A 13,353-nucleotide genomic window follows, 5' to 3' on the forward strand; every position below is an offset into this window, starting at 1 on the left:
GCACAAAACGTGCTCTGTCTCAAAAATAAAATAAAATAAATCACAATGTTTAGATTTCATTTAGATCCTGATTTAAGTGCAAAAGAAATATTTTTATTTTTATTTTTATTTTATTTTATTTTATTTTTTTGAGACGGAGTCTCGCTCTGTCGCCCAGGCTGGAATGCAGCAGCGTGGTCTTGGCTCACTGTAAGCTCCGCCTCCCGGGTTCATGCCATTCTTCTGCCTCAGCCTCCCGAGTAGCTGGGACTACAGGCGCCCGCTACCATGCCCGGCTAATTTTTTGTATTTTTAGTAGAGACAGGGTTTCACTGTGTTAGCCAGGATGGTCTCGATCTCCTGACCTCGTGATCTGCCTGCCTTGCCTTCCCAAAGTGCTAGGATTATAGGCGTGAACCCCCGCACCCAGTAAGAAATATTTTTATAAGCAATTGGAAGTTTGAACACTGATGAGATATTCAATAACAGCAAGACAGAATTACTATTGATTTTTTAGGTGTAATAATAATGATATTGTAGTTATTTTTCTTTTTTGAGACAAGGTCTCCTCTGTCTCCCAGGCTGGAGTGCAGTGGCACGATCTTGGCTCACTGCAGCTCCACCTCCCGGGCTCAAGTGATCCTCCCACCTCAGCCTCCTTAGTATCTGGGACTACAGGCACATGCCACCACACCTGGCTAATTTTTGTATTTTACTAGAGATGGGTTTCATCATGTTGCCCAGGGTGGTCTTGAACTCTTGGCCTCAAGCAATCTGCCTACCTCGACCTCCCAAAGTGCTGGGATTACAGGCATGATCCACTGCACCCAGCTTGTAGTTATATTTTTATTGAAAGATTTGTAAAGTTTTAGAGCTATGTACTGCAATATTAATGAATAAAATGGTTTCTGAAGCAAGGTTTTGATGGTCCCCATGACTCTTAGGATCAAATCTCAATGGCTGTACTTCCTCCTCTGCCCTTGCCCACTATACTGCTGCTGCTGGCCTGGCTGTGGTTGTTTCAACGTGTCAAGCCCTTTTTGCCATGTGGTCTTTCCACACACTGCTCCTTAGTGATGCCTCTCTTATCTGTTTCCTCCCCCACCAGATCAGTTGCTTATCATAAGCTCTGATACTGGCACAGAGCAGAGGGCTGAGGCCTCCAGCAAGAAAATGGAAGAATGTGAGCGCTCTGGTTCCTGCTGTCTCTCCCCACTGCTCTTATCTTAGCCTGGATGACTGTGACCTCTCACATGCACCTCTGCAGGAGACACCTCACCTATCCTCCTGCCTGTGCTCACCATCCCCTCTGCTCCATGCTCCACATTGCAGCTGGGGGCTTTTCTAAGAGTCAGCTCTGACCTTTTCTTTTTTTGAGATAAGTCTCGCTCTGTCGCCCAGGCTGGAGTGCAGTGGCACAATCTCGGCTCACTGCAATCTCTGCCTCCTGGGTTCAAGCAATTATTCTACCTCAGCCTCCAGAATAGCTAGGATTACAAGCGCCCACCACCGCACCTGGCTAATTTTTGTATTTTTAATAGAGATGGGGTTTCACCATGTTGGCCAGGCTGGTCTCGAACTCAACCTCAGGTGATCCGCCCACCTCGGCCTCCCAAAGTGCTGAGATTACAGGCGTGAGCCACCGCGCCTGGCCTCAGCTCTAACTTTGGTGGCCACTTGTCTGAGTGGCTACAGGGCAAGCTTAATGGATGTGACCTCATCAAATGCCCCCAGCCACCTAAAGGCATAGATACAGCCTGTGTACAGAGCCCTGGAGTGGGCTTCCTCTTGCCTCCGTTTCTCGCCTCTGCCACCCAAGGGCTCTGGACCTGCTGGGCATGAAGGGGCCTGGGTGTGTAGAGACTTCAAGGATCTCACCCTGAAACCTCCTTGTGGTTGGCACCAGAAGCCCCTTTGCCACTGCCCAAGCCTGGGCATTGGCCCTGGGAAAAGAGAGTGTCCTCCAGGCCAGACCCTAGGTTGCCAGTCCTCGCCCACAGGAACACAGAGTCCAGTTGTTGGGTTCGTGGAAAACCCACATCAGGGAGTTCAATGCCTGACCTGCAGGCCTGTTTTCCACCCCTGATGGTGCAAACAGACTCGCAGAGGTCAGGTGGCACCAGGTGGCTGGGCAGCTTGGACAGAGTCTTGGCCAATGACAGCTGGCAGCTAGAAAAAAAGAAGTGGCAAACACCCTTTTTGGATGGAAAATACTCTCTGGCTCTGGCTGTGGCTTGCTTGGGAGGGGCCTCCTCTGCTTGGTAACCTTCCTTAGGGGCGGGGTAAGCAGTTGGAGTGTAGGGGAGGAAGGGACTGGGTCAGAATCTACCTCCAAGGCCTGGTCTGCCTTGGGCTTTCTGTGTGACCTTGGGTAAGTCACTCCTTTCCCCCGGCCTCCGCTCCATAGCCTCAAATGGAAAAGGAGGGAAAAGTGGGGAGGCAGGGGGCTAAATAGACACTCCCTTTTTAGCTCCTCAGATCTTGAATTGCCAAGGGCCCTTGTCTTCAGCCTGCCCCTGGCCCTCTCTCTCTTCCCCCTTCCTTGGAAAGTGGAGGCAGGGGAGCCTGGTGGTCAGAGCCCAGGACTCTTGAGTCAGATGGACCTGGGTTGAGTCCTTCTCTTCCCCTCTAGGCTGTGTGAGATGAGATAAGTGGCTTCCTTCTCTGAGCTCTCCTTCTCTCATTTGTGAAATGGGGATGCTGTTTCTTGGCTCTGGAGCTCCCGGAAGGACTAAGTAAACCCAAGTTGCCAGGCACGGTGGCTCACGCCTGTAATCCCAGCACTTTGGGAGGATGAGACAGGCGGATCACGAAGTCAGGAGATCGAGACCATCCTGGCTAACACGGTGAAACCCCATCTCTACAAAAAAAAAAAAAAAAAAAAAAATTAGCTGGGCGTGGTTGGTGGCAGATGCCTGTAGTCCCAGCTACTCTGGAGGCTGAGGCAGGAGAATGGCATGAACACAGGAGGCGGAGCTTACAGTGAGCCGAGATCGCGCCACTGCACTCCAGCCTGGGCGACACAGTGAGACTCCGTCTCAAAAAAAAAAAAAAAAAAAAACCTCAAGTCTGTAAGACACTGGACAAAGACTTAACAAGTAGTAGTTTTACAAACATGGAAGGCCTGGGTGAGACTGGGAGCGGCCTGCAGGAGACAGCAGGGGTGAGAGAGGAGTGGCACCTCCCCTCTGTGGGTTTCCGCCTCTGCATCACCTCCACAAAGTCCCCAGCTCCATAAAAAATTAACAGCCTAGCGAAGAGCAGCGCTCCAGTTCTGACCCGTTGACCTCTGGCGTTGCACAAAGAGGGGCGTTCGGCCCAAGGAAGGCCCTCACAGGTGGACCCTGGACGAATAGGGTACAGGAGGGCCTGGGAAGCCCCTCCCGCACTTCTTCCCGCCTCCTCTAATGTCTCCACCCAGCCTGGACTTCCATCATCAGTAATTTCTGTGGTTTAAACCAGAGATCAGCAAACTCTGGTCTGAACTTGTTTTTGTAAAGCCTGCGTGCAAACTAAGAATGGCTTTTACATTTGTAAATGGTTGAAAAACATCAAAAGAAGAATATTTCATGGCACATGAAAATGATAATAAATTTGAAATGTAAGTGTCCACAAATAAAGTTTTATTGGAACACAGCTGTGCCCATCTGTTCATGGGTCCTCCAGGGCTGCTTTTGTGCTGCAATTGCAAAGGTAATTCATTTTGACAGAGCTTGAATGTCCCGCAAAGCAGAAAGTACTATCTGGCCCCTAACAGAAAAACTTTGCAGACTGGTTTGAAGGAAACCTACAGTAAGAAGCGCCCTGGAGAAGGTTCTACTGGAGCTGTTAGGTGGGAATCAAGAGTCCCAGTTTGACCATTAACCAGTCACACCTCAGTCAAGTGACTGGATCATGTTCCCTCCCTGTACCCCCCTTTCTGCATCTGTAAAATGGACACAGCGATTTTTTCTCTGTGTACCCAGAACAGCTCTGTTAAGACAGCCTGATTGTCATTCATCTCTAGAAGGAACTAACTCAGACAACTTTCCTTATTGCCCAGATGAGAGGGAGGGGACAATTAGGGGGAGCTGACCATGTCACACTAAGTAGGAGGAACAGGGAGAGAGGAACTCTTTTCTTCAGAACCATATGCAAAAGACAACCTCTCTCTCCCAGAGGCTGTGTCAGGGGCAGCTGGCAACAAAGAGGCCACCAGGCAGGGGCTGCTGCCAGCCCAGGGAGAAGGGCAGGAATGGAAGGAGAAGGACAAACAGCAGCGTGGGCTTCTGCCAAGCTCCGTTTCACCTACACTCCTCCCGAGACCCGGCACACTGGAGATAGGCCAACACGCAGATATGCATTGACTTTCTTAAAAACCATTTTCGTTAGAGATGGGGTCTCGATCTCTCACCCAGGCTGGAGTGCAGTGGCCAAATCATAGCTCACTGTAGCCCCAAACTCCTGGGCTCAAGGATCTTCCCTCCTCAGCTTCCCAGGTAGCTGGTACTACAGGCATGCACCACCACACCTACCTATACATGTACTCTTGTATAGGTCACTCATCAAAGCCAAAGTCCCTGTGGTGGCCCAAAGACCTCACAGGATCCACCCCACCCCCTTGACCTTTCTGTCTTCCCTTTCTCCCACCTCATTCATCTCCAGCCTCCCCAACCTCCTGGCTGGACCCTCCTGCCTGAGGGCCCTGACACTTGCTGTCCCCTCTTCTGGAACACCTTACCCTCTATTGCGATGGCCGTGTAACTTTCTCTTTCACCTTCTTCAGGTCTCTTCTCAGATGCCACCTGCTCGGTGAGGCCTGCCCTGACCGCCTATTAAAACTATCCCAGGGGCAGGGCACAGCGGCTCACATCTGTAATTCCAGCACTTTGGGAGGCTGAGGCGAGTGAATCACTTGAGGTCAGGAGTTTGAGACCAGCCTGGCCAACATGGTGAAACCCCGTCTCTACTGAAAATACAAAAATTAGGCCAGGCGCGGTGGCTCACGCCTGTAATCCCAGCACTTTGGGAGGCTGAGGTGGGTGAATCACCTGAGGTCAGCAGTTCGAGACCAGCCTGATCAACATGGAGAAACCCTATTTCTACTAAAAATACAAAATTAGCCGGGCATGGTGGTGCATGCCTGTAATACTAGCTACTCGGGAGGCTGAGGCAGGAGAATGGTGTGAACCCGGGAGGCGGAGCTTAAAGTGAGCCAAGATCGCGCCACTGCACTCCAGCCTGGGCAACAGGGCCAGACTCTGTCTCAAAAAAAAAAAAAAAAAAAAAAAAAAAAAAGACTACTTAGGAATTGTTGCACTACACTTCCATCCATCCATTCGTCCAACAAAGGCCCTTCCTGTAGATGAATTAGATGAATTATTAAGGCCAGGGCCTAGAAATGGCCCTTGCCTTCAATAATCCATCCCCCAGAAGGGGAGATGCTATCAGGAAAAAGCTCAGAAGAGGACTGCAAGTGAAAGCCAGGGGTGAGCTGCAAAGGATACAAGATGACAAGCAAGCCATAAAGAAGCCCGCTGCAGGAGTCTATGACTGGAAAGCGACAAGAGTCAGCAGATAAAAATAGGCTGGGGTAAGCCGGGTGCAGTGGCACATGCCTGTAATCCCAGCACTTTGGGAGGCTGAGGTGGGAGGATCCTTTGAGCCCAGGAGTTCCAGACCAGACTGAGCAACATAATGAAACCTCATCTCTACAAAACATTTAAAAAATTAGGCCGGGCACGGTGGCTCATGCCTGTAATCCCAGCACTTTGGGAGGCCGAGGCGGGCAGATCACCTGAGGTCAGGAGTTTGAGACCAGCCTGACCAACGTGGAGAAACCCCATCTCTACTAAAAATACAAAACTAGCTGGGCGTGGTGGCGCATGCCTGTAATCCCAGCTACTCGGGAGGCTGAGGCAGGAGAATCACTTGAACCCAGGAGGCGGAGGTTGCGGTGAGCCGAGATAGCACCATTGCACTCCAGCCTGGGCAACAAGAGTGAAACTCCAACTCAAAAAAAAAGAAAAAAAAATTTAGCCAGGTGTGGTGGTGCATGCCTGTGGTCCCAGATACTCAGGAGGTTGAGGTAGGAGGATTGCTTGAGCCTGGGAGGCAGAGATTGAGGTGAGCAGAGATCACGCCACTGCACTCCAGCCTGGGTGACACAGCGAGATCCTATCTCAAAATAATAATAATATCACACTGGTATTTTCCTAAGGGAGTAGATATGAGGTGTTCTTGCCACAAAAATAAGTATATACAAGATGATGGGTATGTTTTAATTTTTTCAAGCCCACACAAAATCCAAATGAATATATTAATTGGTTTGACTATAGTAACCATTTCATTATGTGTATCAAAGCATCATGTTGTATGCCTTACATAGATACAAAACATTAATAATTAATATAAAGGCCAGGCATGGTGGCATGTGCCTGTAGTTTCAGCTGCTCTGGAGGCTGAGGCGGGAGGATCGGGAGGCCAGGAGGTCGAGGCTGCAGTGAGCCACGATCATGTCATTTGCAACTCTAGCTTGGGCGACAGGACAAGACCCTGCCTCTAAAAAGTAAGAATTATTTTTTTTGCCACCGGCGGTTACTGTCTTTGCAACACATTTACTCCTCATTTAATAGCCCCCACAGCCCTATGGGGGAAGGGAGGGCCCTACTGCAAGAGTTTATGGATTGGAAAACTGAGGCCAGGAGGTGCCTGAGGCAGCCCTACTCCTAAGGAGAGGAGGCTGGTAGACTCAAACTGCAGTGCTCCTGGATCAGAACAGAAGGCATGGTCTCCTTCCCAGCCCAAACCCTTCCCTACAAAGCAAAATAATTAGACAAAGAAACCAAGTTGGTTAAAAAAAAAATCCTTTTATATTGCAACAGGGTTCAGAATGACACCACCAGGTGTGGCCGGGCGACAGCTGCTGCCACCCCTAACGCGGGGTCTGCCCCCTCTCCCGCGTGTCCAGGTGCCCTGTGTCCCTGTCCCGCTCCCACTGAGGGGCGGATCAGACCTGGAGGCTTCCCCGGGCCCTGCCTGCGGGACTGGCCACCCAAGGGCCGCCCTGGACGCCTCCCTCTGTGAGGTCAGGTCCTCGCCGTCGGGGGTCAAGGCTGTGCGCAGGGTCGTGTTGACCCAAGGTCTCGCTGACGCACGAGGCGGGAGACGATGACGCTCCGCTTGCCACAGCAGGTGGCGTGGACCAAGCTTCTCCTCGACCCCTTCCCCGGGGGTCACGCCAGGGCGGCGGCCAATGCCCTCTCCCGTTTAGTAGGGGTAGGGGGACACGGCGATGAGCAAAACGAAGACGCTTTGGTGGCGCGGTGCCGCAGCGCGCACGGTGAGCCGGTAGAGGCCGGCGCGGGTGAGCGCGCGACGGGTGTAGACCGCGCCAAGGCCCGCGCGCAGCGGACGCAGCGCGAAGGGGCTGCGGGGGTCGGGCTCCAGCATGCTGAGCTCGGTGCGGTTGGCGGGGACGCCGGCCTCGGAGAAGGCGGTGAGGCGGGCCACGTCGTGGTGGGCGCGCACGCCCAGGGGCAGCGGCAGCAGCCGGTACTGCAGCGTAGAGGGGCCGCCCGTGCCGCAGTCCTGCGAGCAGCGCCGGAAGCACGTCCTGCGGGCGGCACAGACACACGGACAGGCGGACTCGGGGGTGCGGTCGGAGCGTGGCCCATCCGCGTAACTCAGACCTCCCTGCCAGCCCCTGCAGTTCCGCCCACGCGCTGCCCGTCCTTCTTCCGCAGAGCCCCACACGCCTTCTCTGCAGGCTCCCACGCTAGCCCGTTTTAGAGTTCAACAAACTGAAGCCCAGAGAAGCCAGAGGCCTGCCCTTTCAGGGTCCCTCCAGCGGACTTTCGGGATCCATGCCCCAGGGAAGCCCAGCAGACACAGGGGAGCGATGTGCCCCTGGGCCAAGTCACCCAGTCTGGATTTGCCCTGCGGGGGCGGGGTTGGAGGTGGAGACTGCGCTTAGCCTTGCCGCGGGCATCTGCTTCCAACCCCAGCCTACGTTTCTAGTTGTAAGCCCTGGGGCAGGTCACCCGCCGGGAGAAACATTTCCAGGGCAGCAGCTGCTACTCCTAAGGTCCCCATGTCTCCGTGTGTCTTGATGAGTGTCCGTGGCCGCTGTGAGTGGCGTGGAGGAGATGGGTTTGGTGCTGGCGTGTCTGAGTTTTGTCCTGGGGTTGTGTGTGAGTCTGCATGGTGGTCCTGTGTCTGGGGTTTGGTGTGTGTGCTCCTGTGTCCCCGTTCTCTCCCACTCTGGCCTCTCCCTGCCCCCAGGGCTCCGTGCGTTCCTGCCTGCATCACTTGTGTGGGGAGTGACAATGACAGGGCCAGCCTGCACCCCCAGTGACTGAAAAATGTGCTTTTCCTGAGGGCACAAGGCCCTGCCAACTCAGCCCTTACCCAGGGCTGGGGCCCTGCCGGTAGGTGGCAGGACAGGGTGTGTCCACACACTGGTAGCTGCCACGGGTGTTGAAGCACATCTGGCCGGGTCCACACTCGATGCTCTCCTCCTCGCACTCGTTGATGTCTGGATGGGGAAGTTGGTGAAGCAGGGGAGGGAGATGAAAAGATGGAGCAAAGGAGAAGGGGGGAGTGCGTGGGGAGAAGTACCTTTGGGGGACCAGTGAGGTGAGCAGCCCTTCTCCCTTTGTCCCCAGCCAGTCTGACCCATGACCACCCAGCTGGAGGCCTGCAGCACCTTCTCATCTCCCTGGGGGGGCCAGGGCTTTCCAGGGCGTGTAGGTGGGCACCGTGGGGGCCTCCTGAGCAAGTGCTGGGTAGGAGGGCCTGGGAGAGATAGGGCTTTCCCTGGGTGGCTGCTTTGCCTGAAGACCCAGAGTGCCCACTGCCCACGGGCAGAGCCCCTGATCCTGTCTTCCTCAGTGGAAGCCCCACCCTTCTCAGAGGATGTTCAGTGACCTCCATGGCAGCATGAGGGACAGAGACAGGCAGGGCAGGCATGGTTCCTGTTCTTTAGAGTGGAGGAAGCAGCATGACTGGCCCCAGCCCCGTTTGTGCACACCAGGGAAACTGTGCCGGGTTTGGGAGTTAGAGACACTTACTATACCAGCAGCAGCAGCTGTGCGGCTCTGTGCTCAACCTCCACAGCTCTCATCCCAGCTATCTGAGGGGGGACTGTGCTAGCCCCATTTAACCAGGAGGCCGGAGGCTTAGAGAGGTGAAGTGAGTTTCCCAGGGACACACAGCAGTGCTAGGATTGGCCTTGCAGGGCTGCTTTCAGAGCCTGCCCGCGTAATCTCAGAGCTCCTGTTTGGAGCATGGGCCCTGGCGTGGCTGTGGGAGCCTGGGGTGTTCACGGAACCCCCCTGAGCCTGCCTCCCCGCCCCACCTCACAGGATAGTTGTGAAGGGGCTGGAGTGAATGGAGTAGGTAAGATGCCACATGTCCCATCCCACGCTGCCTGCCCTAGCCCCACGGGTGTTTGGGCGGTGGCCTGAGCCCGGCTCACCCTGGCAGTTCTTCCCGCTGGGGAGCAGACGGTAGCCGGCGGGGCACAGGCACTGGTAGCTGCCCTCAGTGTTGCGGCAGGCGTGCTGACACAGGTTCCTCACGCGGCACTCGTCAAGGTCTGGCCCAGGCATGGGAGTGGGGCAGGTGGGGGATGGGGGCAGAGAGACGCACTGAGCCACAGACACCAACGTGGCCACACACCTGCCCGCTGGGCTCTGGAGCTGCCCTGCTCCTTCTCCCTGTCCTGCCCCTCCCAGCCCATGTTCAGGGGTTGGGGGAGTCCCTGGGCTTGGTGAGAGGGAGGAGCCCCACCTTACCTACCCCATGCTCACCGAGGCATAGAAGGAGCAAGCAGCACCACCCCGCAGACCCCTCCGTCCAGGCAGGAATGCCGAGGCATCAGCCCTGGGGCAGGCCACCTCCTCTTTGTCCCTCTCTGCAGGGTCCAGGGGCCGTCCCCCACCCCCACCCCCCTCTACCCAGCAGTCCCTTGTCACATTCTCATGTCTACCTGGAACATTCTCCTTCACCCCTGAAAATCTCCCTCCCTGACTGCTTTCCCTCTGAGTGCTAAGAGGAGTGTTTCTCAAAGGGGGTTCCCAGGACCACTTGCCTAGGATGCCCTTCCTCTGGGCAAAGTGTCCTGAAGTCAAATGGTTTAAAAAATAGTCCACACCATCTTGGAAGCCCCCTGCCCAATAGCACAGCCAAGGCTCTGAGACACCCTGCATTGGAGAAGCCACCATCCACCACACCACTCACCCCACTTGCCTGGAAGGTCTGGGTTTCTGAACTCGGTGGGTGGCACCTGCACACCCACCCTAGGGGCCCAAGAGCCCATAATGGCAGTGTCCCATGGATGGTCAGGGCCTGGCCTTACCTGTGCAGACTCCGTTCTGCCTGATGAAACCAGGAGGGCACCAGGCCCGGCCCACACTGCTCAGGGCCATGGGACCCGGACGGAGAGAGACCCAGGCGTGGTAGGAGGTACCGGGGATCGAGGCCCAGGGCCGCAGCCAGGGCAATAGAGGGCCTCGGTGGCTGACGGTGGTCACATTTTGTCCATTCCGCTCCAGTGAGGTGCAGGCCTTGCCGTCACGAAGGAGGGTCTGGCCTGGGGGGCACAGGCAGCGGTAGCTGCCCTGGAGGTTGTGGCACTGGTAGGCGCAGGCCTTGGGCAGCTGCAGGCACTCATTGACATCTGCAGAGGGGTGGGGTCAGGTGTGTGCACAGGTGGCCCAGGTTCCCCTGCAGCCTGCAGCCATTGCCTGGCCCTGCCTTCTCTCTTGTTGGCACTCCCTAGAATCCAGCCACTCCCATGCTGCATGTGAGCCACACTGCATCCCCCTCTCCCGGACCAACTCCAGCCTCCTCTCTGATTCCACCTACAGCTCCCAGAGGCCCAGCCTCCCCAGCTCTCAGCCTCGTCCCAGACTCCAGCTCCCCCTCAGCCCTTCAGTGCCCCAGTTAGATCCATTCCCTCTCCTAAGCCTCTCTGAGATATACCCACTTGCCTCCACAGTCCTCCCCCTCCTGAAATTCCCCAGAAGATGACCCCACAGGGTCAGGCTGAGGTTTTGGTGCACAGGTAGGCACCCAGTGAGTGCAAAGTATCGGCTGCTGTTTAGTTATTCTCAGAACTCAACAGCACTGGCGACTTAGACACCCTCAGCCCTTGAGCTGGGGGTGCTGGCCAGAGGGTGGGTGTCCCCGTACCTAGGCAGGGCAGGCTGGGGCCCTGCATCCGGTAACCCCTGGGGCAGCTGCAGCGGTGACCGCCTGGGGTGTTCTCGCAGAGCTGGTTGTAGTGACAGTCATCCAACCCCTCCAGGCATTCGTCCACATCTGGGAGGCAGGGGCATGGTCGGTGGTGGGGAGGTCTAGCCCAGGGCCCCTCCCCCAAGGGACGGACCATCCCCCTCCATATCTGGGCCTCCTCCCTGTCCCCTTCTCCAGTTTCAGTGCCACCAGGCTGCATGGCCGCCCTCGCAGCACCTCCCCCCGTTATACCAGGTTGGAGGTCAACAGGGTTCCAGATCCCAGAGAAAGGAAGGGGCTGAAAGGCCCTTTGTGGGCAGAGTCCTGGGTTCTGCTGAGCTCTCCATATTCTAGCCCTTGGGCAAGGAACTCTCCCTCTCTGAGCCTCAGTTTCCTCATCCGTAAAGAGGGTAAAGATGTGACCTCTTCATGGGGGCGTGGTGAGGAGGGGAGCCTGGTATGTGGGAAGAGCTAAGAAAGTGGTGAGAAAGGAGGAAATGCGGCAGGAAGGGCGGCAGGCAGGAGAGCCTGGTGAGTAGTCGGGCACTCCAAGGGCCCTGGGGGCCACAGAGGTGCGATGGCTGATCCCCTTGGGTCAGGCTCCACCATGCTTCCCTCTCCACCGTGCAGTCTCTCAGAGGAGCCGGGTGGACCCACGGTCCTACAGCCATAGACTGTTAGAACAGGAAGGACCATTGAGGTCACCCGTCCAGGGGTGGCACCTAAGTCTTATCTCAAAGGCTGACTGAACCTGTTCCATGGTGGCTGCAGGGGCTGCTGGGTCAAGAAGGATTCAGAGGTGGTCTCTAGCTGGGCCTTGATTCATATGGGGGAACAGAACGGATGGCAGCAGAGGGAGCATGTGTTTGCCATCCCTGACCCGGCTCCCTCTTTATCAAGCAGACAAGACGCTGAGGTCCAGAAAGAAAACACTCCTGTCAAAGAAGGTGCCAGCTGCCAGGAGCCAGGGGAGGGCTCAGACCTCCAGAGCCTGGCACAGGCTTTGTCCCCAGCCTTGCTGTACTCCTTCTGCCAAGAGTCCCAGTCTTCCTGGAAGCCCAGAGCCCAGTGACACACAGCCCCCTATCAGCTGATCCCTGGCAACCTCTGGGTTTCCAGGAGATGGACAGGCCGCATGCTGTGCCCCCATCACCTTCACAGCCGGCCCCATCAGCAGCCACCCGGAAGCCAGGCCCACAGTCGGGGAGGCAGCGGTAGGACCCGAGCAGGTTCACACAGCGCTGTCCCTCTCGGCAGAGGTGAGCATCCCACGCACACTCGTCCACATCTGGGGGCAGATCAGGGCAGACGGCTGTGTGAACATGATCCCCAGGCCGGCCTCGCCACCTGACCCTGGCCAGGCCTATCCACAGAGGCTTCGTCCGCAGGCCCAGGAGCCACTGGCAGGAAGGCCCCCACCCCTTCTGCTAGCTCTTTCCATTGTCCTGCTCCCTATCCCAAAACACAGGGCCCACTCCAAGGGACCAGAGTGCTTGGGCCTGCAGCTTCCAATGCAAGGCTGCAGACAACGTCCCCTTGGGCACCCGGCTTGGAGCCCAGCGAAGACTTGGCAGCACCAGGCCCTCCTGGTGGGAGTGCAGGGATGCAGACTGGGGGTCGGCGTCAGCACCATCACCTGAGGTCAGATTTGTCATCCAGCAACATTGCTGAGGGGGACAACTCACTTGCCAGTCTCAGTCAATTGGAAATGATGCCGAGTGTTGGGAGAGCTTCCGAGGCCTGTTCAGGTTCAGAATGCGGTGAGCATGTGTAACCGCCCATATGTCTCTGGGGCTGCCCATCACCCCCTGATACCTGGGCCTCATTCATCTGCAGCTCCCATAGCAAGAAGGAGCCTGGTGGGGACATAGCATTGGGACCCCCAGGCTGACATCAAAACCCTCAAGAATTGGCCATCCCTGCAGGTCTGTGTCCCCAGCCAGGGTCCTGGCCCTGGGGACCCTTCTGCACACCTGGGTCAGGTCTGAGGAGCACGTCTCCTCCCTCCTCCCGGCAGCTCCCTCACCTCTGCAGTTCCTGTCATCCCAGGCCAGGGCGAAGCCAGTGGGGCAGGTGCAGGAGAAGCGGCCGGGTGCATTAAGGCAGGCATGGGAGCAGGGGCTAGGGCCTCCTGAGCACTCGTCCCTGTCTGGGGCA

At 56.3% G+C, this 13,353-nt stretch overlaps 1 protein-coding gene across 6 annotated transcripts in view; it reads right to left on the bottom strand.

The window, feature by feature from the left end:
* Nucleotides 1–6,807: 6,807 nt before the first annotated feature.
* HMCN2 (hemicentin 2) overlaps nt 6,808–13,353 on the bottom strand; it is a 169,643-nt gene continuing 163,097 nt past the window's right edge. For 2 of the 6 annotated variants that reach the window (XM_016961863.3, XM_063788167.1), the window contains 7 exons: nt 13,223–13,345; nt 12,350–12,484; nt 11,155–11,283; nt 10,319–10,639; nt 9,437–9,556; nt 8,368–8,494; nt 6,808–7,573 (listed from right to left, as the gene is read on the bottom strand). In XM_016961863.3, coding sequence (XP_016817352.3) covers nt 7,228–7,573; nt 8,368–8,494; nt 9,437–9,556; nt 10,319–10,639; nt 11,155–11,283; nt 12,350–12,484; nt 13,223–13,345 — 1,301 coding nt within the window. In that variant the 3' untranslated portion in view covers nt 6,808–7,227. Of the gene's footprint in view, nt 7,574–8,367; nt 8,495–9,436; nt 9,557–10,318; nt 10,640–11,154; nt 11,284–12,349; nt 12,485–12,881; nt 12,937–13,222; nt 13,346–13,353 lie in introns of all 6 variants that reach the window. The other 4 variants (XR_010148824.1, XM_016961864.4, XM_016961865.4 and 1 more) reach the window with 4 other exon arrangements.

The sequence above is a fragment of the Pan troglodytes genome, chromosome 11, assembly GCF_028858775.2.
Source record: "Pan troglodytes isolate AG18354 chromosome 11, NHGRI_mPanTro3-v2.0_pri, whole genome shotgun sequence".
NCBI lineage: Eukaryota > Metazoa > Chordata > Mammalia > Primates > Hominidae > Pan > Pan troglodytes.